Raw genomic sequence first — 26,398 nt, forward strand, 5'->3', positions numbered from 1 at the left:
GCTAGAATATATCGATAACAGTTCTTCTCTGTGTGTTTGGACCTAAGGATCCCTTGTTTTTCTTTTAGCTTTTTATTTTGACATAATTTTGGACTTACTGATAAATTGTAAGAATAATACAAATAATTTCTACATATCCTCCATGCAACCCCAGATGTTAACATTGACGTCTGCCGTCTCTCTCCTTTTTGAGAGTATGTTGCATACATGATGTTCCTATATGTACCCCTAACCACTTCTGTGTGTATTTCTGAAAAATAAGAGCACTTTCTTTCATAACCAGTGTCATTATCAAAATCATGAAATCAACAGCTATCTAGTATTATCATTTTCAGAATTTATTCAGATTTTAAAATTATAATTTTTTATATATTGACTAGGGTTATTTAAAAACACACACTAGTTATGGGGCATACATCACATGCTCTGGCTATAATCGTGAATACATTATATACTTTTTTTCTTATTTAATTCTCACATTACACCTATAAGATGGATACTCTTATTACCTCCATTTTATAAATAAGGAGAATAAAATAAGGCTATATTAGTCTGTTTTCATGCTACTAATAAAGACATACCCGAGACTGAGTAATTTATTAAGAAAAAGAGGTTTAATGGACTCATAGTTCCATGTGTCTGGGGAGGCCTCACAATCATGGCGGAAGGCAAAAGGTACATCTTACATGGTGGCAGGCAAGAGAGAATGAGAGCCATGAGAAAGGGGAAACCCCTTGTAAAACCATCAGCTCTGATAAGACTTATTCACTACCACAAGAACAGTATGGGGAAAACTGACCCCATGATTCAATTATCTCCTACCAGGTCCCTCCTGTGACATGTGAGAATTATGGGAGCTACAGTTCAAGATGAGATTTGGGTAGGGACACAGCAAAACCATATCAAAGGTTTAGAGAGTTCAAGTGCCGTGCCCAAGCTTACGCATTCCTCTCTAGGTACTTAGCAGGTACTAACAACCATTAGGTGGCAGATCTTGCTTTGAATCATGACCTATCAGACACTGAAAGCCATATTTTTAACTATCATGTAAACTACAACTCTGATTTTGAGGACATTTTGGCAGATTTCAGTTCTAGAGAGAATTACCTTGGAAATAACCTATTAAATGTAAACAGATGTGATATGGAATATTCAAATGCACATGGAAAGCTGTCCTTCGATTGGATACATTTGTCAATACAGCTAACAATACTATATTTGAATGCTTGTTTTTGTAGCAGCATAACTAATGGTTAGATGTCCCTCCATTGCAGAGGATGGCAAACTTCCTGTAAAAGCCAGATAGTAACTCTTTTCAGCTTTGTGGGTCATAGAGTCTCTGTCATAAATACTCAGCTCTGCTGTTGGAGTGTGAAAGCAGACATAGACCATCCATACGTAAATGAGAAAACTTTCTTTACAAAACAGGCACTGGTATACCTGAACCACGCTCCAAAGTTTGCCAGCCCCTGAGATAGAGGGCTGAAATCATCTCACTTCATTGAGGAGGCTCTAAAAGGGTGCTACAATTGCAGCAAGAAAAAATAGATGTATTTTCGTTTTAAGCAATACCTGAATCTCATTTTTATAAAGGGAGGGAGTTGACATGGGTTTCTTTTTCACTTAATACAACTTTCATTGTGTGTCAGTTGTATTAAATGATGATTAAGAGGAAAGAGACTTGTGTTAAATGATAAAGGTAATTTATAAGGAAGAATGAACTGTCAGATTAACTAAACATTAGAAGGCACTTCAGAGGCAATATTAATACATGAAATAATGTTAAGAAAAACATAGTAAAGCTCAATACTAGTCTATTTATACAGGTTTAATGACCACATAGGATATAGTTTCTCTTGGAGAAATACAAAGACAAAGAGGAAGGTGGAAAAAGAGAAACAAATATTAGAGAATTAAATTTAGTTTATGGGAAATTATATGATTATTTATTAAAATTATATATAGTAGCCATCTCTAGAGATAGCAAAGAAGAAAATAGATCAGCCTTCATGGACTGGATTTAGATTTCTAACTATCTGAAATCATGGAATGGATTCATATAACCCCTCGAAATTAGTACATCTCTATTATTCTATAGTTTTATGAAGCAGACACTAAAATGACTGTGTGTGTATACAAAGTCAATATATATATTTTAAACTTTTATTTAAAGTCATATATATATATATACACAACATTCATTCTTCTCTGGACAGTATATAGTATTATATATGTGCATATATATGTTCTTTATGTATATCTACATATATAGTGTTTATATAGTAAATGTGTTTATGTACACATTATGGTATATAGAGTACATACATATATGTCTACATATATACTATACAGAGAATAGAGAACAATAAGTAATGTACAGATAAATATTTATGCATCATTCATTTTATTAGATTTTCACATCAAAAAAGCTGGTGAAGTTAACAGTGAGTAGATATTTAAAAATTTTTAAATTTTAATAAATTTGTATTTTTATTGTTTACTTAATAAAATTATCATTTTGTTATGTTAAAATAAATTTTTAATTGGCAAATAAAAAATGTATGTTTTTATCATGTACAACATGTTGTTTTGAAATATGCATACATTATGGAATGGCTAAATTCAGCTAATTAACATGCAGATTACCTCACATATATATCATTTTTGTTTGTGGTGAGAACACTTAATATCTACTCTCTTAGTAGCAATTTTCAAGAATACAATACATTGTTATTAACTATACTCATCATGTTGTACAATAGATCTCTTGAACTTATTCCTCTAATCTAACTGAAATTTTGTATCCTTTGACAAATAGCTCCCCAATGCCCGTAGCCCCTGGTAACCCTCATTCTATTCTCTACTTCTATGTGTTCAACTTGTTTAGATTCCACAGATAAGTGAGATCATGCAGTATTTGTTTTTCTGTGCCTGGCTTATTTCACTTAACGTCCTTCAGGTTCATCCAAGTTGTTGCAAATGACAGGATTTCCTTCTTTCTTAAGGCTGAACTATATTCCATTGTGTAGACATGCCACATTTTCTTGATTCATTCACCCGCGATGGACACAGGTTGATTCCGTATCTTGGCTATCGCAAATCATGCTGCAATAAGCATGGGAGTGCGGATCTCTCTTCAACATATTGGTTTCATTTCCTTTGGATAAAAACCCAGTAGGATTTCTGGATCATGATGGGTAGTTCTATTTTTAGTTTTTTTGTTTTCTATAATGGCTGTACTAATTTACATTCCCACCAACAGTGTGCAAAGGTTCCCTTTTCTCCACATCATCTCCAAGATCATGTCTTTTTGATAATAGCTGTTCTAACAGGTGTGAAGTGACAGCTCATTGGGTTATTAATTTGCAGTTCTCTGATGATTAGTGATTCTGAGCATTTTTTCATATCCCATTGGCCATTTGTATGTTTTCTTTAGACAAATATCGATTCAGATTCTTTGCCCATTCTTTAATAGGGTTATTTGTTTTCTTACTACTGAGCTGAGTACCTTATATATTTTGGATATTAACCCTTTATCAGATGTCTGGTTTGCAAATATTTTCTCCCATTCCATAGGTTGTCTCTTTATTTGGTCGACTGTTTCCCATTCAGATTTTGACAATTATCCGAATAATGTATAGCAAAAGAAGGTCCTGGATTGCGCATCACATTTGGTTGTTGTGTCTTTTTAGTCTCCTTCAATCTGGAAGAATTTCTCAGTCTTTCTTTGTGTTTCATGACATTGGCATTTTTGATGAGCACAGGCTATTTAGTACACTGCCCCTCAATTTGGGTTTGTCTGGGGTTTCCTCATTATTAGATCCAGGATACACATTTTTGGCAGGAGTACCACAGAAGCAACATTGTGTTTTTCTCGTGGGTATCATATCTGGAGGCACATGATGTCGTTCTGTCTTATTACTGGTAATGTCAACTTTAATCATTTGGCTAAGGTGGTGTCTGCCAGATTTTCATGGAAAAGTTGCTATTTTCCCCTTTCTAATTAGTAAGTATCTTGTGGGAAGATACTTTAAGACTACGTAATGTCCTGTTACTCCTCAGACTTTCCCCCGCCTCCAAGTCTTCACCTCTGTTAAGGATTCTTGCCTGAATCGGTTATTATTGTGATGTTGCCAATTAGTGATTATCTACCTCTATCTTCCCTTTTGCATTTGTTAGCTGAGTTTCTACTAAAAGGGAGAGCTTTGCCTTCTGATTTAACTATCTATGTATGTGTGCGTGCCTGTTAGTGTGCACTCATGGATTCTTACTTTATTCTGTGGCTTATAATATTTTACCATCAATATCTATTTTGATGCTCAAATTTATTTGAGATTTGGCCATGGGGGCCTGAATCCTTTTTTTTTTTCTTTTCTTTTCTTTTTTTTTTTTTTTGAGATGGAATTTCACTCTTGTTGCCCAGGCTAGAGTGCAGCGGCGTGATCTTGGCTCACTGCAACCTCTGCCTCCCGGGTTCAAGTGATTCTCCTGCCTCAGCCTCCTACAGGCGTCCGCCACCACGCCCAGCTAATTTTTTTGTATTTTTAGTAGAGACAGGGTCATTTTCTGAGCACCCTTTTACTTCTGCCAAAACAAGACATTCCAGGCTTTTCTTATACTTTTCCTGCCCTGCCCTGGACTCAGCCAATTCTCCAAGAAAGCCTGGTTTCTTTTCATGAGTGCCAGGTGTGCTTATTGCTACAGGGGTGTCATTCCAGTGCCCTCTCCCCTACTTTTAATCCAAATTATTTGTGATGTTCTGTTTAGTATCCTGAAATGAAATATAAGCAACCTATACATGTAGTTAAAATAAAAACAACCCCACCCTAAATGCTTGCTAAAGCAGAAAAATAAGGAAAAGTTTTTTGTTTTTTTTTTTTGACAGAGCATCTCGCTCTGCCACCGAGGAGTGCAGTGGCTTGATCTTGGCTCACTGCAGCCTCCGCCTCCCAGTTTCAAGACACTGTCATGCCTCAGCCTCCAGAGTAGCTGGAATTACAGGCGTGTGCCACCACACCTGGCTAATTTTTGTATTTTTAGTAAAGATGAGGTTTCATCATGATGGCCAGGCTGGTCTTGAACCTCCTGGCCTCAAGTAATCTTCCCGCCTTGGCCTCCCAAAGTGCTGGGATTACAGGTGTGAGCCACTACATGTGGCCAGAAAAGCTCTTTATAATGAAATGCTATACAATTCAATAAGTAAATGCTTTGGCACCGTTATACTCTGTGACATAACAAAGTGGTCAGATGCTACCACTACCTATAATGAATAAGTTTAGATATAAGAAAAGTGAGACAATATTTGATTAGTTATTATAGTCTCTCTCTTTAATATTTCTTCATATGTAACATTTTGAACTATTTTCCTATATAATCACTGGGTGTTGTATGAGTGACTCAAATACCATGGTCTGCAATATCATTAGTGATGTGATGTTTCTGAAATATCAAATAGACTAAAAAAAATCCAGAAAAAAAAAGCAAAATGTAATTTCTCTCTTTACATAATTCTTTTTTTTTTTTTTTTTTTTTTTTTGAGATAGAGTCTCACTCTGTTACCCAGGCTGGAGAGTGCAGTGGTGCCATCTCAGCTCACTGCAGCCTCTGCCTCCTGGGATCAAGCAATTCTTCTGCTTCAGCCTCCTGAGTAGTTGGGATTTCAGGCACCCGCCACCATGCCTGGCTAATTTTTGTATTTTTAGTAGAGACAGGGGTTTCACCATGTTGGCCAGGCTTGTCTCGAACTCCTGACCTCAAGTGATCCACCCGCCTTGGCCTCCTAAAGTGCTGGGATTACAGGCGTGAGCCGCCGTGCCTGGCCCTTATTTACATGATTCTTATATTCTTGGAATATTGTGATACTCAGTTTGAACCCTGTAAAAACACTTTATATGTAACATGGAGTTAGAGTCTAGGCTGACTTCATGTTATATACAGATAGATTATTCACCTTTATTAAGGTGTGGCAGGACTGCCCAGCTCATGGCTGTCTGTGTGGCACTCCAGGCCTCTGCCCAGTAATACCTTCCATACATTGTGACAATGAAAAACACCCCTGGAAATTTCCAAAACCCTCCCTAGGTGGCAGTACCAGCCCCACTGAGTTACACGGATGGATCCTTCTGGAGCAGAAGGATTTTCATCTCTCTTCCTTGAAGAACATGTTGTTACGTTGCTGGAGGGCATTTGATTTTTGACACATTCCAGAATTATGTTTAATACTACGGGTTTGCCTGATTCCCACTTAATTTCTGAATAAGAATGGACCTGGTCTGTCTCCCTGCCTGGCTGGGGAAGTGGCCTGAGTTCATCGCCAGGGTAGCCAGAACTTGCGTGCAGAGAGGGCACCAGCAGGAAGGTTTGTGACCTCTCAGCCCAATGCCACCCTGCAGGCAACCTTATCATAACCCTTGTTCTTTAGAGAGTGTGTAGGATCTTGGAAGCCCTGAGCAGAATTATCAATGGGGTTATTCATACAGATGCCTCCATTGTACAGATAAGGAAACTGAGACCCAGAGAGGGAAAGAGACTTGGCTGAGTCACATAGCAAGTCAGACACTAATTGGGCCTTGATTTGAAGTCAGTACCAACAAATAACCTAATCTTAGGGGTTGGAAAGGACCTGAGAGACCATCCAGGCCACTCCCCCACCGAGTGGATCCCCTCCGCACCCGGACAGATGATCAGGCTCCAGCCTGTACTTGATCATCTTCAGAAACGGGCAATTTACTATTTCTCAAGGTACTTTGTCACATGACAGGACTGCTCTAACTTTTAAAATATTCCTGAGTTGACACGTTTCTCCCTGTGTCTCATCCTCCTTTCTGTCTTCTCTGGGTGCAGTTAGGCCCTCTTGATCCCAGGGACATGTGTGTTACCTATAGCCCCTATGAGAACCCTTTAGAAATGCCAAAATTGTATCCATGTCTCCTGGGCTTTCTTCAGTCTCTGGCATTGTACTTGGCACTGAGAGTATTGTGATGAACCAAGCTGATGTGGTTCTTGTCTTTGTGGAGCTTTTATTACAGTAGGAAGGCAAAGACTACTCAAGTGTGAGCAGGTACACTGAGGCTCACTGCCCCATGGCCTCTGCCAACGTGGTGTCATGGAAAGACTTGGGCCCTGGGGCTGGCCAGACTGCATTTGATTCCATCCACGGTGACATATGTGGCCTTGCAATACTGCTTTCAGTCTATCAAACTCAAATAATCGCTATCTCATAAGGGCGTTGGAAAGATGAACAAGAGAGAGTATTAATAAGAATGCTGTATTGGGAGGCCGAGGTGGGTGGATCACCTGAGGTCAGGAGTTTGAGACCAGCCTGACCAACATGGTGAAACACTGTCTCTGCTAAAAAAAATACAAAATTAGCTGGGCATGGTGGTGCATGCCTGTAATTCCAGCTACTTGGGAGGCTGAGGCAGGAGAAGTGCTTGAACCTGGGAGGTGTAGGTTGCAGTGAGCTGAGATCGCACCATTGCACTCCAGCCTGGGCAGTAAGAGTGAAACCCAGTCTCAAAAAAAAAAAAATGCTGTAAAGCATTCAGCATCCTGATGCTCAGTGCATATTAGTTTCTTTCTCTTTCTCTTTCCTTCCCCCAGTCTGACATGTTTGGAGCATCTTCCAGAAAGGGCTTCAAGCTCAGGACAAAATGATTTATCAGAGGAAAATCAGCCAGATTTATCTCTGCTGCTCTTGAATTTCACCCTTTGGTTAGATAACCATGAGGTACTTTTTATTTTTATTTTATTTTATTTTTTTTGAGATGGAGTGTCACTCTGTCATCCAGGCTGGAGTGTAAGGCGTGGTCTCGGCTCACTGCAACCTCCGCCTCCTGGGTTCAAGCAGTTCTCCCACCTCAGCCTCCTGAGTAGCTGGGACTACAGGTGCGTGCCACCACACCCGGCCACTTTTTGTATTTTTGTATTTTTAGTAGAGACCAGGTTTCACTATGTTGGTCAGGAGTCTCAAACTCCTGACCTCATGATCCACCTGCCTCGGCCTCCCAAAGTGCTGGGATTTTACAGGCGTGAGCCACCATGCCTGGCCGAGACACTTTAAACATCATACAGGCAAAACATAAACAAGGAACGTATGCAGCTGGGCGCGGTGGCTCATGCCTGTAATCCCAGCGCTTTGGGAGGCTGAGGCGGGTGGATCACGAGGTCAGGAGTTCGAGACCAGCCTGACCAACATAGAGAAACCCTGTCTCTACTAAAAATACAAAAAAATTAGCTGGGTGTGGTGGCAGGTGCCTGTAATCTCAGTTACTCAGGAGGCTGAGGAAGGAGAATCGCTTGAACCTGGGAGGCAGAGGTAGCAGTGAGCCGAGATTGCACCACTGCACTACAGCCTAGGCAACAGTGCGAGACTCCATCTCAAAAAAAAAAAAAAAAAAAAAGGAACGTATGCATATTTCGATTAAAGTTGAAGGCAAAAAAGTAAATGGTCTCACAGATTAATTGCTAAAATGTTATAATATATATTGACTAACGTCACCATTGACTAACATCACCATATCACCATATCTTATATATGACATTATAATCAGTCCACATTATTAATCTGAATATGTATGAGTGCCTGTTGATGTTCCCCAAGTACATTATAATTTTAAAAGCATTCCCTGACCATGCAAGTCTGGGAAGTGCTGGACCGGAGAGGTTTTATGATCATCTCTCTTTGACAGATGAAGATATTGATGCTATCGAGTAACACATACCTTGCTATTTCTTATACATATTTCTTCTGTGGCTGTTTAGCTCATGGTATTCTATCTTGACATCCTGAAATAGCTGTCCTGTTGAGACTGTAGCATAGCTGTTCTGTCTTCGTGGGTCATAGGTGAGGTTTCCCTAAGCTGGGTGGACTTTCCAATGTCCGGTGGGTTGGCAGGGAGGGTCGACAGGCTGGGGATCTCTTTTTTTTTTTTTTTTTTTTTTTTTTTTTGAGACAGAGTCTCACTCTGTTGCCAGGCTGGAGTGCAGTGGTGTGCTCTCGGCTCACTGCAACCTCCACCTCCCAGGTTCAAGAGATTCTTCTGCCTCAGCCTCCCAAGTAGCTGGGACTATAGGCATGCGCCACCACGCCCAGCTAATTTTTGTAGTTTTAGTAGAGACAGGGGTTTCACCATGTTGGCCAGGATGGTCTCGATCTCTTGACCTTGTGATCCGCCTGCCTCAGCCTCCCAAAGTGCTGGGATTACAGGCATGAGCCACCGCACCCAGCCACTGGAGATCTCTTAAAGCTGAGCCTCCAGGGAATCTGGATGTTTTCCCAGGGGATGGGAAAACATTGCCTCTGCCATCTAAGAGCAAACTAAAGAGCTTTGTCATGCTGAGATGAGAGTATCCTGTAAACACAATTATCAGTGCTCTTCTCTGTATTTATTTCCCTTCTCCTCTCCTTGAGTCATTAATAAAGTCTCAGAAGCTATGTCTATGGCTACGGGGGCCTAAGGAAAGAGTTGGAGCCCAGGTGTTGTCCAGAGCATTAAAGGGTATCAAAACTTCCCTCCCTGTCCTAAGACCGTTGTGGTAAGACCGTTGTGGTCGTGGTAGCGGCTAGCGAGATATCCCCAAAGGGAAAGTAAATTTGGAAGAGCAGTCGGGGCATCTGTTTCCCCAAAGAGAGGCTGCCTTCAGTGTCCCTCTCTGATTTATTAAGGAAGCAGAGAGGTTTCCTTGCAAATGAACACCCAGGTGAAGTGACTGGCCAGAGGTCAGGAAGCAGGTGCCGGGCTAACATTTCCTGGGAGCCCATGAGAGGGGACTTAGCCCAAGGTCCTGTTTTCCCGTGGCCACCTGATGCCATTGAAATGAAAGTGGGGGAAACAGGCAGTGTTGATTTAAGGAAACGTGGCTTCTGTAGCAGCCTCCAGTGGCACAGTAGGAGTTCCTTTGTAGAACTCAGCTCAGCTTGGCTTCCAACCAGCACACTCATTTAGAACACCCTGGAGTTTCAGGGTGATCAAAGGCATGTACAAGTAATTCCTTACATGTCAACACCTTCATGCTTCTCCTTGAAATTTAAACCAGCAGTTGAAATCCAGAGGCTTGCAGCAGATCTTGTTCTCACTCTCATGGTGTAAATGATCAGGCTGAGTGTCCCGTTCCTGGGCAGGCATTTGGCTGCCCTGACCAGGCTCTCTGAGTGGCTGGGTGGGTGTTTAAAACTATCCTCTTGGTGTGTCGGTTTCCAGCCAGTTCTCTTTAGAGGTCAGAGCTGTTGCCCAGAAGCACCAGCTCTGCCCTGCTGTCTCTGCCCACCCTGGGCTTGTGAACCTGATCCAAGCACAGGCTGTGCCGCTGGGACTCAGGGCGAGTGTCCATCTTGGCGACCTTGACCTCTGAAGTAGGCTTAGCTTCCCTGTCCCACCCCCCTTCCCCCTTCATGATTCCCACCCCCTGCCTCTTGGCTCACCACCTCCTGTGTGATCTGCAGGTCACCTGGCTTTGCTCAGTCTCAGATCCTTATTTGTAACATTATTAAGAACAGTGTTGCAGCTGGGTGCGGTGGCTCACGCCTGGAAGCCTGTAATCCCAACACTTTGGAAGGCCAAGGTGGGTGGATCACCTGAGGTCAGGATTTGGAGACCAGCCTGTCCAACGTGGGGAAACCCTGTCTCTACTAAAAATACAAAAATTGGCCAGGTGTGTTGGCGCATGCCTGTAATCCCAGCTACTTGGGAGGCTGAGGCAGGAGAGTCACTTGAACCTCGGAGGCCGCAGTTGCAATGAGCCGAGATCGCGCCATTGCACTCCAGCCTGGGCGACAAGTGAGACTCCATGTCAAGAAAACAAAAACCAAAAAACAGCGTTGCACACACATACACACAAACAAGGTACTGAAGAACAAAACAAAATAAAACCTGAAAAAGAAAAAAAACCAATATCAGTAGATTTCTCATAACTTAGCTGTGGAGATTAAGTGAAATAACTATTGTAAGGCACCTTATAGGTGCTCATAAATGGTAGTTGTTACTGTTATGTATTACTGTTAATAACATTTTAAAGTGTAACCAGAAACGGGTCCTGATCCAGACCCCAGGAGAGGGTTCTTGTATCTCGTGCAAGAAAGAATTCAGGGCAAGTCCGTAAAGTAAAGTGGATGCAAGTTTATTAAGAAAGTAGACAAATAAAAGAATGGCTTCTCCATACAACAGCCCCGAGGGCAGCTGGTTGCCCATTTTATGGTTCTTGATGACATGCTAAACAAAGGGTGGATTATTCATGCCTCCCTTTTTAGACCATATAGTGTAACTTCCTGACGTTGCCATGCCATTTGTAAGCTGTCATGGCCCTGGTGGGAGTGTAGCAGTGAGGATGACCAGAGGTCACTCTTGTTGCCATCTTGGTTTTGGTGGGTTTCAGCTGGCTTCTTGACAGCAAGCTGTTTTATCAGCAAGGTCTTTTTTTTTTTTTTTTTTGCGACGGAGTCTCACTCTGTCGCCCAGGCTGGAGTGCAGTGGTGAGATCTCGGCTCACTGCAAGCTCCTCCTACCAGGTTCACACCATTCTCCTGCCTCAGCCTCCAGAGTAGCTGGGACTACAGGTGCCCGCCACCACATCTGGCTGATATTTTTGTATTTTTAGTAGAGATGGGGTTTCACCATGTTAGGCAGGATGGTCTTCATCTCCTGACCTCGTGATCCGCCTGCCTCGGCCTCCCAAAGTCCTGGGATTACAGGCGTGAGCCACTGCACCCAGCCATCACCAAGGTCTTTATGACCTGTATATTGTGCTGACCTCCTGTCTCATCCTGTGACTTAGAATGCCTTCACCTTCTGCGAGTGCAGCACAGTGGGTTTTAGCCTCATTCCACCCAGATCCTATTTAAGATGGAGCGGCTCTGGTTCAAACACCTCTAATAAAAGTATTAAGATGTGTTAATACTCTAAGTAATGTATTTAGGGCTGTGAGCATTCTTCTAGGAACTGATATGTGGACCTGAAGATGATATGATTTAGCAGAAAAAGTGTGGCCTTTGGAAATTTGAACACACACCCATGTTCAGATCCTGGCTCCCCAGGGTATAAAATGTGTGATTGGGGAAATAAATTACCCTGTAAATCTCAGTTTCCTAGCCTGTGATGGGGGCTGGTGGGTAATAATAATAGTATTAGGTTGAATCACATGCAAATGTGTGCACGTGCACACATGTGGGTGTGTGTGTAGCTGGGTTTGACTTATAAAAATGACAGTTTGATGTGGCTCACCCTTTAATGCCTATCTCACAGGGTTGCTTATTAGAATGGAAAATAATGTATGGGAAGTGCCCAGCACAGAGCTTGTACTGCAGTCAGGTCACCTAGGAAGCTATTGCAGCAATTCAGGTGAGAAATGCTGAGACGATTCAGGGACTGTAAGGTGTGTTCAGATGGAGAAATGTCAATTTGGTGACTGGGTGGGGGTGAGTGATGTGGGAGAAGGTGATCTCAGATCTCTGGCTTGGGAACATGGATGGATGGTGGTAATGTTTACTGTTAGAGGGAACACAGGAGGGGTAGATTTGAGAGAAAAGACAATGAGCTTAGTTTTGGACGTGTCAAATTTGACATATCTCATTGTATGAGTCTGGAGCCCAAGAGAGGTACGCTCCAGAGATAGAGAGTGGGGAGTTATCTGCTTTTGGGGCATACTTTAACTGAAGTCCAGGAAGTGGTTGGCATCACCCAGGATTAGCGTTTGAAGAAATGTCACCTGTGATCCTGGATAGAACATGACAGCATTGAACCTAATGAGACAGAGGCGGGTTCCCATAAGCATTTACTGAGTCCGCCGCCATTAAGGCTCTTCCAGTGCTAGCTGGGGATGTAGTGGGCAAGAGAATGGAGGGATGAGGGAAATACTGCCCCTGTCTTCAAGGAGTTAGCAGTGTAGTTAACTCTGCCACTTTTTTGTAGGATCTTGGAATATGGGGAGAAACCTCTAGTTACAAAGCCTAAAAATGAAAATTCTGGGTCGGGTACAGTGGCTCATGCCCATAATCTCAGCACTTTGGGAGGCTGGGGCAGGAGTACTGCTTGAGCTCAGGAGTTCGAGACTAGCCTGGGCAACATAGCAAGACAATAAACAAACAAATAAGTCAATGAAAATGCTATTGCCTGTCTTATAGGATTAGATCTCATGTATACATATTGACGTGCCTAGTGCACTGCCTGGCACTGATCAATACTTCAATTGCTCAATACTGCAATTGAGCAATACTGCTAGTTTAGCGAAAAGAGCACTGGGAGGGAGGGCACCTTGTTTGAGTGTTGCAAAATAAGACATTGATATTCTTGCATTAAAAAAAAAAGTTTAGGCTGGGCACGGTGCCTCACACCTGTAATCCCAGCACTTTGGGAGGTCGAGGCGGGTGGATCACTTGAGGTCAGGAGTTTGAGACCAGCCTGACCAACGTAGTGAAACTCCGTCTCTACTGAAATACAAAAATTAGCCGAATGTGGTGGTGGGTGCCTGTAATCCCAGCTACTCGGGAGGCTGAGGCACGAGAATCGCTTGAACCCAGGAGGCGGAGGTTGCAGTGAGCCGAGATCACGCCATTGCACTCCAGCCTGGGTGACAGAGCAGGACTTTGTCTCAAAAAAACAAAACAAACAAAACAAAACAAAAAAACCCCTAAGCAGCTTAATGTGTAAATTATGGCAGGACTGCAAGGGACATAGGACTGTCGTGTGGGGAAGGAGGAAAAGCTGGGCCCAGTGATCTGAAGCGCCTGTGACTATAACCAGTGGTATACATTCGGAAGTGAGCTGAAGATTATGTAGCCAGTTCATTAGCAGGAAATCCTCACTATTGGAAAAACGATTTTAGCTGCAAGGGGAGCTTACTCAGCAGCGGAGTGTTATGTTCCAGGCAGGCTCAGCTGTGATGTCTTCTGGGCTCTCAGTAGGAGACCTGGGGGAGGAGAATGAGGCTGTGGGCCAGGGAGACGAGGCAGGCTGTGGGTTGGACTCTGATGGGGTAGCCCCAAGGAGTTGGGAATTGAGAGGCTGACACCCAGGCAGACCCAGGAAACAGCCGAGTCTCAGGAGATGGGTCCCAGACACCCATGGGCGAGCACTGGAGGATAGGATAGGCAGGAGCTGAGACTCCCTCCAAGTAGGTTGGAATGAGCCTCACCTGGGAATCTGATCACTTAGGAGGATGATCAGGAAACCAAGGCAGCCTAATACAAATTAAATGAAATGCTAAAAATAGTACCATAAGAGGGAGTAAGTAGCTTGGCCAAGGTCCTACAGCTAGGAAGTGGCTGAGCTGAGATCTGAACCCAGGTCTGCCTGACTCCGAAGCCCACGCCCTCTCTGCAGCTGCTGCTTGCAGACATCCAGTATGTGGACTCGGAGGAGGTAAAGGGAAGCTGCAGTCTGAGGGCCCCCATGTGCGCCAGTGTCACCCACAGTCCTTAGGAAGCTAGGCTTTAGGCCAAGCAAGCTGGGCTTAGAACCCACATGGTAGGGGAATTAGGTGGGGCTGGACAGAGGCTGGCTGGGACTGCACTGTGGGGAAGGAGTGGGGAGGCCAGGCAGGGCTGACTCGCCAGGCTGTGTTCTCACTCCCCTCAGCTCCAGCAGTTAGGGGCAGGGTGTGAGAAGGGACCTGAGAGGAAAATGGACAGTCTCACGGTACGACTGGGCCCTTCCTATCAAACAGGTTTCAGTGTCCCGGGCGTGTTCTAGAGAGGCTTTTTGGTTGCTCACTAATGATGGGTAGATTATGGCTCACAGAAGGCTGCTGTTCTCCAAAAGCAGGGTCCGTTAAGTTGCATTGGCAGCGGGCTGGCATTGGGGTAAAGCATGTGGAGAGGCTCTTCCTTGCCCCTCAAGTTTTCTGAGCAGAAGCACCAACTGCCTTGAGCAGCCGTGTGATGCTGTGTCCACCTCCACAGTGAACTCGAGAACATCTTCAAAGAAAGGGCAGCGTGGCCCAGAACTGACGCTTTACTTCCGCCTTCTAGCTAGATGACTGTAGATTTCTCACTGGACTCTCTGGGCCTCAATTTCCTCATTCTCCATAGAGTGGAGAGTTGGCAATTACATAAAGTAATATCTTTGCAGAGCATCAAAATTTATAATAGCAGCAAACAAATGTGTTCAGAACGAGAATGAAAGAGAGTACTTATTCCAAGGTTTCTTCTGAAAGATTTCTTCAGATCCCTGAATTAATTATGGTAGAAAGAGCTTAGGGTTGGATATCAGAAGATTTAATGTATTATTTAGGTTGGTGCAAAAGTAATTGTGGTTTTCACATACTTTCCCTAATAGTTCTGGTTCTGCTACTAGCTGTGTGGCCTTGGGCAAGTCTCCTTGCCCCTTGGCCTCAGTTTCTTTGTTTATAAAGTGTGTACGTGTGCATGTGTGTGCATGTGCTCGCATGTGTGTACTCTATACATGTGTGTGCATGTGTATGTGTGTGTGTCTGTGTGTGTGTGGTGATGATTCCTTCCTGGGCCTCAAAGGGCTGGTCATGAAGATATGGGGAAGCTCAATATGGAGAAGGACTTTGGGAAGGAAAAGATGTCTGTATAGAGGGTTGCAGGCCAGTTCTCAGAGGGAACTTCCCAAGGGACCATAGATGATGGGCAGGAGCTTTACAGGCAAAGAAAGGGCAGGAGGTCAGTGGAGGTCCAGGGAAAGCCGGTGTAAAGGCATAGAGGCGAGAGAGGACAGGAGGGAAGGGCAGAAAGCGAGACTGCCAGGGTGCATTGGTGCTGGCTGCCAAGGAAGGGAGGACCATCCAGGCCATGCGAGGAGTGCATGCAAGGGGTCAGCCCCAACTCCTCAGGGGTAATCGATGCCACTGCCCCAGTAAACTCAGGATACTCATCAGTGATAAGCTGAACAGGGTGCTTTCTTTGCTGCTGAGATTTTCTTAACTGGAACTCTTCAAAAGCCAGGGAGTGCTGAAAATGTTTGCCTGCACAGTGGCAGGCACTACTTCTCACGGGCCCGTGGTTCCCGCACTCACCACGGAGCTTGAGAGGTCTGTTTGGATACCTGTGCTCCAGTTCGAGGTATGCGCCATCTGAGTTTAGAGTCTGAGTCTCATCCCTGTCGGACAGCAGCTCTTATTCTTTCTAAGCTTGGGAGAGTTGTTGTATCAGAATTAATCATCTGTAGGAGATATCGGACAACCTGGCCTGGTTCCGATGAACAGTAGAGGGCTTGCGGGATATTATAAAGTCCTAAATTAGCTCTGTCTGGAGTCGTGCAAATAATACTCATTAGATGAAGTGAATTCCTCCTCTCCTTGTCCCCACTTTCCTTCAATGAGACCTGCTCCTCTCCCTGTAGTCCCTAAATCTGTTAATGGTAACATCACCCCTCCCAAAATTGCTGAAGTCCCAAACCGTGAGCTCACCCGTGACCCTTTCCTCTCTCGCCTTTCACATCTGTCCAGTCACCAGGTGCCCTGATTCTACCTCTTCTCTCAGCTCCCTATTTCAACCCCATTGTCCCTGCCCCAGCTCAGGCCTTTGGACCTTTGATAGCCTCGGGTCCTTCCTATACCTGGTTTCATTCCTTCCAAACTATCTTCCTCCTGGGTGCCCTGGTGATGCGTGGATGCATGTCCCTCGCCAGTTGAAACTCCATCCTTCGCCTGCAGATCGAGTATAAATACAAGGTGTTTTGGGGTCTGTTCTGCCCGTTCCAGCCTCTGGCTCCCAGGTGCCCTCTTCTTCCTCTCTATCCTGTCTCTGGATAATCTGGCTCATTGCGAGGGCCTTGGCCATCCTTGGGGGCCTGACGACCCCAGATCTCTCTCCCAAGCTCCAGACACATTTCCCAGGGACCACAAACCTCTCTAGGTACGTGCCCTCCAGGGTCCTCTGCGCAGCTCATCATCTTCCCACTGCCTCCCCTCTGCCTTTCCTCATTCCCTTATATTCCCCGTGACTACCTAGACATAGTGGGATTATCCTTTATGTTCCTGTCTCTCTCTCCCAGTCATCCAGTTTTGTTGATTTTAGCTCCAAAATATTTCCCAAACCTCTGTCCTTCCCTCTGACTCCACTGCAGCCTCAGTTTGGACTTTTCCTGTCTGCCCCAGACCATCCAACCACTTGGGTAAATTTTCTATGTGACAGCCTGAGGCATCATCCCATAATACACATCTAATTAAGTTGCTTTCTTCTCAAAACCTTTCAGGGAGTCCCCATCATTTTAGGACATTGCTCAAACTCTAAACCAACACTCAAGGGCCTTCCCTATGAGACCCTTACTTCCTAGCTAGGCCTGATCTTCCTCCATCCCCTTCTCATACATCTCTCATTCATTCTGGCATGGGCTCTGGAATCTGCCTGCCTGGGTTCAAATCCTGCCTTTGTGACCTATTGGCTGTGTAATCTTTGACGAATTACTTGACATCTCTGGGCCTCCCTCTCCCTATCTGTAAAATAGGATTGTTGTGAGGATTAAGTGAGATAATACCTCCAAAGGGCTTAGAACAGTGCCTGACCCATAATAAGTGCTCAGTAAGCGTGTGCTAATGTTATTATTATTATTCGTGGTGGTGGTATTATCTGGCCCCTGCCAGTCTCACTAGTGGGATTTCCATGTGCACACCCCCTCCACCTCTTATGTTCTCCAGCCATCGGAACTATCTACAGTTTCCCAGAAGTGTCCTGCCTGCTCCTGCCTTCATAACCCCCCACCGAAGCAGCACATCATCTGCCCAGGTCCTTCCTTTCTGCCCCACTGCTCTGTCTCCCACTCTGCCCCAACAGGCCATTCTTGCCCTTTCCATCTGGCCCTAGGTGACCTCACTGCAGACTGCCTTCCATGTTAAGTGGACTCAGAAATTGCCCTGAACATTGAGGTAGGAATTTGCCCTGGGTACCAGGCTCATATCCCTGAGGCTGGCAGGGGCTGGCCCTGCCTCCTGTCTGGCATGCACTGTGTGACACTGATTTTGTCTATCAGAGGCTTGTTTTTGCCTGAGATCTGTAGCGTGTACCTGTGACATCAAAGGTCTGAGTTGCTAAGATTGGATGCAAATCCACCTGAGTGACAAAGGACTGCCCTAACTGGTTTTGACTTCCCCAGTATTGCAGAAACAGTATTTCTTCAGAAATTGGCCTCTTACCTGCCCCTCATTGCTAATAATGTTTTGTGGCTTGATATTCTAGTTGCTGAATTTCTCCCTCCAAACATTTTAGCTTGCTTCCTCCAAATGCCCTGCTGATTTCCTCAAATGCATCATAAATCTCAGAGCCAAATCTCCTCCTCTTATGGATCATCCCAATGTGCTGATCCCAACAGCACAGCAGGAACTCTCCGACGTGATGAATGCCACTTGTGTGTTTGTAACGCAGCCTTCGACTGTGGTGATATCAAGATAAATCATGGTTCAGCATTTGCTCGCTGGCGGAAGCCAGGGACCTTAGTCTGACCCCTTTATTTTATAGGTGACTACAACAAAGCCCAGAAAGTTAGGTGACTTTCTCGAGGTCACACAGTCAGAAACAATTAGGACTAAAATCCAGATTTTCTGTTTTTCACTATAGTACTATCTCTAACTTACCAAAAGCTATGACTTAAAAAAATTAAAAATTAATCTTAAAATTTTGGTAAAATATACATGACAAGATTTACCAGATTAACCATTTTAAAATGTGCATTGTATGTATGTTAAGTGTACAGTGGCATTAAGTACATTCACATTTTTGTACAACTATCATCCATGTCCAGAACTTATTTTATCTTGCAAAACTGAAACTCTGTACCCAATAATCATTAATTCTCCATTCCCTCCCACCCCAGCCCTGGAAAACACCATTGTAATTTCTGTCTCTAAGAATTTGACTGCTCTAGGTACCTCATATAAGTGCATTCTTACTTACAGTATTTGTCTTTTTGGGTCTAGTTTATTTCACTTAGCATAGTATCCTCAGGATACATCCATTTTGTGCCATGTGTGAGAATTTCCTTCCTTCTTAAGGCTGAATAATATTTCATTTGTAGTGGTGTTTCTTTAAGACCATTTTAATGTCTTAGTAGAGTATCTTACTGCTCAGTAGTGTTGGAATTTTGAACGGGGTGACTTTCCCAGTAGCGTTTTCTAAATGTCCACTAGGGGGCAGTAAAAGCCACATAAAGTTTTCAGTAGGCCCGCGGAGTGCCAGGCAATTAGGCCACTACCTCCTCTGTGTATCTCTTTCAGCCATCCGTGTATACCGTTACAAGGTAATGGATTTCAGGTCCAACAGCAGGTTTGGATAAAACTAGAGATACCATCAGTTGTAGCATAAGCGCGAGTCTTCCTCACACTCCAGCTAACACCAGTGCAGAATACTTCATTCAATATGTTGGTTCCAGATGGTATTTTTATTTAATTCACTTAGTCCAGTGATTCTCAGACAGAGTGCTCATCAGAATCACCTGCGGTGATTTTTCCAAAATACACATGCCCAGGTCTCATCTCAGATCGATTAAATCGGAATTGGTGAGGCTGGGGCCCAGGAATATCGATGATATTTTCATTCTGGTCCATGACTTCTTTTTAAGAGCCAGCGTGTTACTTTTTAACTTTAGTAACTGTTGGGAAAGGGTCATTCTTGAATAAACCTCAGAGGAGAGTGAATATGAATTCTGAAAAATGTTTCTCTTTTTAGGGTACTAGTGGCAGAAGGGTCTGGTGGCTATGGGAACCACGTTCTGAACAATTGTGAGGGTTTCCTATAAATCACACCTGCGCTTTAACAAGCAAGGAACCCAGACAGAAGATTTGAAACTGGGGCAGTCTGGCCAACTCAGGATCTACAGATATAGTTCCTGGATGGCCATACTCAGGGCCAAAATCTTTAGGGTGAGGCCAGAGTACAGACCTCAGTGCTGTCTGATACATTAGGAGGATCTTTCCTACAGTAAGCGGAGGAACAAGAGATCTTCAGTTTTATCTTAGAGGCAAAAATGGCACCACAAACTTGAGGTGGGGTCGGGAGACCTCAGTTCTCATCCTGACCATACTGCCAGCCAGTTGTGGGTCCCAAGGGAAGTCACGTCACCTCTCTGAGCCTCCGTTTCCCCCTTGACTTTTGAGAGTACTGGGTGATGTTGATCCCTGAGGATTCTTCTAGTTCTAAAAATTCAATGATTCTACGAGTATTAATAATCTTGATTTGTATGGCACTATTCTGGCAAAGAGCAGAAATATTCAGGAATCCAATGAGTGACGGAGACTATTGACCAGGTAGTTTAATTTATTTAAGGCATATACATGGAATTCAAAGGAGAAAATATTGCTCTGGATAATATATTGAACTGTTAGTGTCTTCGGCATAGCAAAAGCTTTCCAGAGGGAAAAATTTCCCATCAGTGCAAACTTGACATTTTTCACTTCCTGATCCATAACTGCCATTTGTCCAGCACACTTATATTTACTGTAAAGGGCCAAGTGTACGAGTGCTTTGGTTGAATATTAAATAACTACATAAACGTCAAGGTCACAGTTGCAAGAAAGCCTCAGTGGAAGGCCCTGGGAGGCTTGCATTGATCTCTTGTGAAGTTCCATTCTCGGATCCTGCTGACAAGGGGAAACAATTGATGTGGACCATTATTAAGGCTTTAAGTGTTTCTCCATTGTTAAAGATCTTTTACAAGCCCAGAATAAGTGATAGTGCCCAAGGAATTGGCAAAAGCTTCATTTAGAAATATAGGCTGGTCAAAGAGATAAGCGCAAGGCACAAGCCAGAGTGCAGACGTCCTGGCTTGGGCTTACACAGCAAAGGTGGAGAGCTGAGAGGAGTCCATCACTGGGGCACCCACCAACTCAGCCTGCCAGGCACTGCTGTCAGATTTCAGAGGGGAACTTTCATACCAGAAGCTGCAGAGAGCGTGGATCCCTCTTTCAAATCCACCCTTACATTTCCTCCAGCTTCTCTCTGCTCGTGAAAACCTCCTCTCCTGCCATTTCAGTCCATCCGCTCTCCATAGCTGCAGGAAGCACCTCACCAGCATCAGGGGCAATGGGGCGAGGATGAATTACGCAGACCCACAGGTCCAGATCGACTATCTGGACTGGTCAAGTGCCTGGATAGTTAATTATGTGAGTGTTCTGCTGACCTGGAGCTGGGAGGAGAGCAAATACTGTGGACGACGGGATCTTGTTTCAAAAAGATCTCAACAGACGGAAGGATTGGTCAGGTCTACCAGATGAACTTTAGAAGGGATGTAAACATAAAACAAACATTTCCTGTGCACTAGCTCAGCTCTGTGTTTGGTGTTGCCCTTGGCCCTTTGTACGTTTTAGTTTATTTCATCCTTACAACGACCCAGTGAGGGTAGGTGTCTATATCCCCATTTTTAAAGTGAGGAAACCAAGACATGGTAGGATAGAGGAAGGTCCAAAGGCTTCAGTCATCAATCTAGATTCCGATCCCAATTCTGCCCCCGCGTTAGCTGGCAAGTCACTTCATCTTCTAAAAAGAGTGACAGCCAGGCTTTGGACTGTCTTTTATTTCTCAAGTTCTAGGTCCTTAGCCTCTTGCATTTATGATTGCATTTAATCCTCAAAACAACCTTTCTCCTATTTCACAGATGGCAAGGGTGTAGATAACTTAAGTCACTTGTCCAAGGCTGCAGGGTAAGGAGCAGGGCCAGTGTCTGAGCCCAGGCCATCTGACTCCAACACCCATGCCCTCAGCAACTGCTGTACCCTCTCTGTTCCTGACATAAAAAGACACAACCATATTTTCTGTGAGGGTTAGATGAGCTAATTAGGTAAGTGCCTGATATAGTGCCTGGCATTTCACAGGCACTCATAAATGATATTAGCTCACCATCATTATCATTCTCAGCACTATTATTAGTTATATGACCTGTTCAAAGTGGTAGCTAATAACTGGCGAAACAGGATTTGAACCCAGGTCTCGTGACTGCCAGTCCACTACACTCTCCACCTTGCTCTGGAGCACAAGACTGGGGACAGTCCTGATGTCACCATCTCAGTACCTTGTGCAGTGTCATCTCCATGGAAGATGCTCAGCCCCTGCTCAGATCGGCAGGGATCATCTTGTCACTCATTCACCACACATTTGCTAAGCCCCTGTTCTGTGTTAGGGATCCAGAGGGAAAACAATATAATGTCGGCCATCCTTTTTTTCCCCTCCAGGTTCAAATGGTGAAAGACGATGACCCCTCCTGGAAGCCCACTTTTATCGTGAAACCTGATGGTGGTTGTCAGGGTGACGGAATCTACCTCATTAAAGACCCCAGTGACATCCGCCTGGCAGGGACCCTCCAGAGCAGGCCGGCGGTGGTCCAGGAGTACATCTGCAAACCTCTCCTTATCGACAAGCTCAAGTTTGATATTCGTCTGTATGTCTTACTCAAGTCCTTAGACCCCTTAGAGATTTATATAGCCAAAGATGGACTCTCTAGGTTTTGTACCGAGCCATATCAGGAGCCCACCCCCAAAAACCTGCACCGCATCTTTATGCACTTAACCAACTATTCACTGAACATCCACAGCGGCAACTTCATCCACTCGGACAGTGCTAGCACTGGCAGCAAAAGGACTTTTTCCAGCATCCTTTGTAGACTGTCTTCCAAAGGCGTTGACATCAAGAAGGTCTGGTCTGACATCATCTCTGTGGTGATTAAGACGGTCATCGCGCTGACTCCAGAGCTCAAAGTCTTCTACCAGTCAGACATCCCCACGGGGAGGCCGGGCCCCACGTGCTTCCAGGTAACCATTGCCAGTTCCCAGCCTGCGTTTCCAGCCTTGACCGGCCTCAAGAGGGCTCTCTGGCTTCGTGTAGGATGAGTGATCGGGGTGGGATGGCCAGAGGAGGGGACAGGGTTGGTGGTGCTGTGGGCTTGGGTGTTAAACCTGGGCCCAACTTCCAAGCTTTCTGTTTGCTCCCTGTGTGATTTGGGGCAAGCTACTTCCCTTCTGTTACCTGTAAAATGAAATGAAGAATACCTATCTTAAAAGGTTCTTGTAAGAATTAAATGAGACAACACATGTAAAGCAGAGTTTTACATTCATTCGTTTACTCATTCATTCATTCACTTACTCATTCAACAACCTTTGCCACATGCTTAGTAGCGGTCAGACATTGTCCTGGGTTCTATTGAGACAGCAAGTCAGGGCCCTGCTTGCTGATGCATAGAGTCTGTTGTGAGAGACATGTAATTTAAAAAGCAATGATTATGGAGGGTTTTAAGTGCTAGAGTAGAATAGGAAACGTCTGAGGTGCTGAGATCGTGGGGCCACGTAACATTCTCTGGGCAGGAGTGGCGTGGACAGGGAAGGCTTCCCAGAAGAAATAGCAGTTGAACTGAAACCTGGAGCGAGAGTTAGATGAAGCAGGAGAAACTGGGTAGGGGTGTGGGGGCAAAGGGTTCCAGGTGGAAATGTGCTGAAGCCAGAGGGGTGAGTGGGAAGCAGGAGGCACTGGAAGAGGTTGAGTATGGTTGTCGGGTGGGGTTTAAGGCAGAGATGCGGGGGAGATGAGGGAAGGTGAGGTGGGAGAGAAAGGTAGGGGCTGTGTCGAGAGCCTGGGTATTGGTTCGGGGGGGTGGTCCCTGGAGAATTTTAAGCAGGGGAAAGATGGCATTCCAATTTGCATGTTACAAAGAACAGTGTCTGCAGGGTAGAGAACACACTGAGACAAGGCTGGAAGTGGGGAGGTCCCTAGGAGACAGTTGCTTTCACATAAGCTGGAGAGGATGCTGGTATGGACTGGGAAGGTTGTGGTGCAGGTAGGGGGGATAGACAGATCTGGGTGCCAGGGAAGGAGCAAGAAGGGCTCAGCTTGGTGACTGGATGAGGCTGGAGAGAGAGGAGAGATGGTGGCAGTGAGGGCAGGGAGGACCTGAGGCTGATGTGCAGGTGGCTTGGGTACTTGCATGGATGGAGGCCCCGGAAGAGGACCAGGCTGTTGGGGGAAGGTTGGGAGTTGGACTTAAAGTGCCTATGTGACATCCAAGTGGAGAGATTGAGGGGACAATTGGCTATTTGGAGCTTGGAGTTCAGGAGACAGAGGCCTGGGTTGGGGACAGAGATGAGAACTCATCAGCAAATGGTGACCAAAGAGGGTGACGAGAAGACTGAGAAGACACCTGTGGGAATCACCATTTCACTAACGGAAAGGCAGGGGAGGGGGAGGGAGCCAGGAAAGGAGGCCAAGAAGCAGTGTCTTGAGATAGAATAAACATCAGGAGAGAAGGAGCCTGAATGGCAAGGACGAGGTGCCTGGGGAAGCAGACAGGGTCAGCGCTTCAAATGCTGCTGAGATGCCAGGCAAGACCAGCACTGAAACTGTCCTCTCCACTCGTAAGGAGTTGACTGGAGACTTCAGTGAGAATTGTCTTCAGCAGAGCGATGGAGCCAGGGCCAGAGTCTGGTGGACTCAGCCAGAGTGTGGGAGGGAAGGGAATGAGGCTGGAACATTCTTACAGGCCATTCAGCTGTGACAGTGCGGGGTGGGGAGACGTGGTATCCAGACACTCCATAGGTACACACTTTCCTGCCCCCAGATCAATCAGTGTGGGTAGGAGGAGAGAAGAAGGGGTACCTCTGGGGACCCTCTCCATCTAATCCTTAAAGTCATTTTGTAGCATTTGATATATATGAAAAAAGAATACATGGAACATACTTGTAAGCCATGAAGCCAAACAACAAAATGATTATCTCAAACCCTCCTCCCAACCCAAGATCTCCAACTAGTGTGTTTCTGCCCCAAACCATGTCCCTGCCCAGCCCTGGGGTAGACATTACCCTGAATTTTATGTTGATTATTTCCTTGCTTTTGAAAATACTTTTATTAGGCATGAATGTATCCCTAAACAATATATTGTTTTGTTTTGCTTGTTTTTGAGTTTTATAAAAATGCTATTATAAAGTATGGCGTCTTCTGGAACATTCTTTTCCACTACACATAAGGTTTCCAAGGTCCACGCATGCTGGTGGGGGTCGTGGGTACTGCCTCATTTGCACTGTTATAGATTCCATTGTGAATATGCACAATTTATTATCAGTTCTTCTGTCAAGGAACATTTGGGTTATTTCCAGTCTATGGCAAGCAGGTGACAGGTCTCTTGGGACAAGAAGTGAGAACGGAGGGAGTGGGGCAGTGTCTCTAGTGGATGGGGCATTCATTCAACAGCAGAAGAGGAGGCTGGTCCCAAAGTGCAGCCTCAAACCCAGAGAGGACACCCCAGGGGCTAGGCGCCAGCCAGCAGGATTTCCAGGCAGGCTGGCGGCACCTTTTGGAGGGCTATTCAGGCCATGATCAGTACCAGGAAGGGGTAATTGCCATCCAGAAATCTGTCCTGAGAAACTGGACCCCTGGCCTTTGGTTCCCAGGGAGGATGCACAGCTCAGCCATCAGGTAGGTGGCTTAAAACATTAGAAAGGAGAAAAGGGCAGAACTTAGAGGTAGGGCCAGAGAAAACAAGTCCTGACGTAAGCCATCAAAAAGCTAGGGTCAAGGAGATAAGTTGCAACGTGGACACGTCCAGGGGTCATCCCGGGGGACCATGTGGTCAGATCTGTTTGACAATGACAGCTATTCTAGGACTATCATGTGGGCCCGGCATGCAGAGCCAAGCCACAGAGCCCTGGCTTGGACCGAGTGGCAGGGTGGAGGGCCAGGCTGGTTGTTTTGCTGCATGTCTTGCTATGGACAGGCCACATGGGGCAGCCATCAGTGGGGCCCAAGCTGTGGGGAGCTGGTGGAGGGGGCAGACAGGGAGGGAGCCACTGGTTTGGACAGATCATGTCTGCAAATGGAACCACAGTCTTGGGACTGTTTCCCACTGCTTGACCACACTAAATGCTTCCAGGCCTGGGTGAGAGGAGGAGCACGGGGGGAGACGCCAGGATCAAGGAAGTGCTTTTCCTCTTCCCAGCTGTGCGAACTTGGGCATGTTTCTTCACCACTCTGAGCCTCTGCTTCTTTCTCTGTAAATCACCTACGCTCACTTCCCTGCCTGCCTTTTATTGTGAAGTAATGTGGGTGACAACACTTTGACAGGGTATAAGGTGTTAGATATTTGGAATTTGTCTTACCATACATTTCAGATTCCCAGTCATTAAGGGAGAAAATGGAATCCTTGGGCCGGGCGCGGTGGCTCACGCCTGTAATCCCAGCACTTTGGGAGGCCGAGGCGGGCGGATCACGAGGTCAGGAGATCGAGTCCATCCTGGCTAACATGGTGAAACCCCATCTTTACTAAAAAAAAATTACAAAAAATTAGCCGGGTGTTGTGGCAGGCACCTGTAGTCCCAGCTACTTGGGAGGCTGAGGCAGGAGAATGGCGTGAACCCAGGAGGCGGAGCTTGCAGTGAGCCGAGATCGCGCCACTGCACTCCAGCCTGGGTGACAGAGCGAGACTCAGTCTCAAAAAAAAAAAAAAAAAAAAAAGAAAAGAAAATGGTATCCTTT

General features: G+C 45.2%; 1 protein-coding gene across 3 annotated transcripts in view; it reads left to right on the forward strand.

The window, feature by feature from the left end:
* The window catches only part of TTLL11 (tubulin tyrosine ligase like 11), a 279,224-nt gene that overhangs the window by 82,707 nt on the left and 170,119 nt on the right, over window positions 1-26,398 (forward strand). For all 3 annotated transcript variants that reach the window (XM_003833114.5, XM_014346269.4, XM_055117668.2), the window contains one exon: window positions 22,117-22,692. In XM_003833114.5, coding sequence (XP_003833162.2) covers window positions 22,117-22,692 — 576 coding nt within the window. The remainder of the gene's footprint in view (window positions 1-22,116; window positions 22,693-26,398) is intronic.

This window comes from Pan paniscus, chromosome 11 (genome assembly GCF_029289425.2).
Source record: "Pan paniscus chromosome 11, NHGRI_mPanPan1-v2.0_pri, whole genome shotgun sequence".
Lineage (NCBI taxonomy): Eukaryota > Metazoa > Chordata > Mammalia > Primates > Hominidae > Pan > Pan paniscus.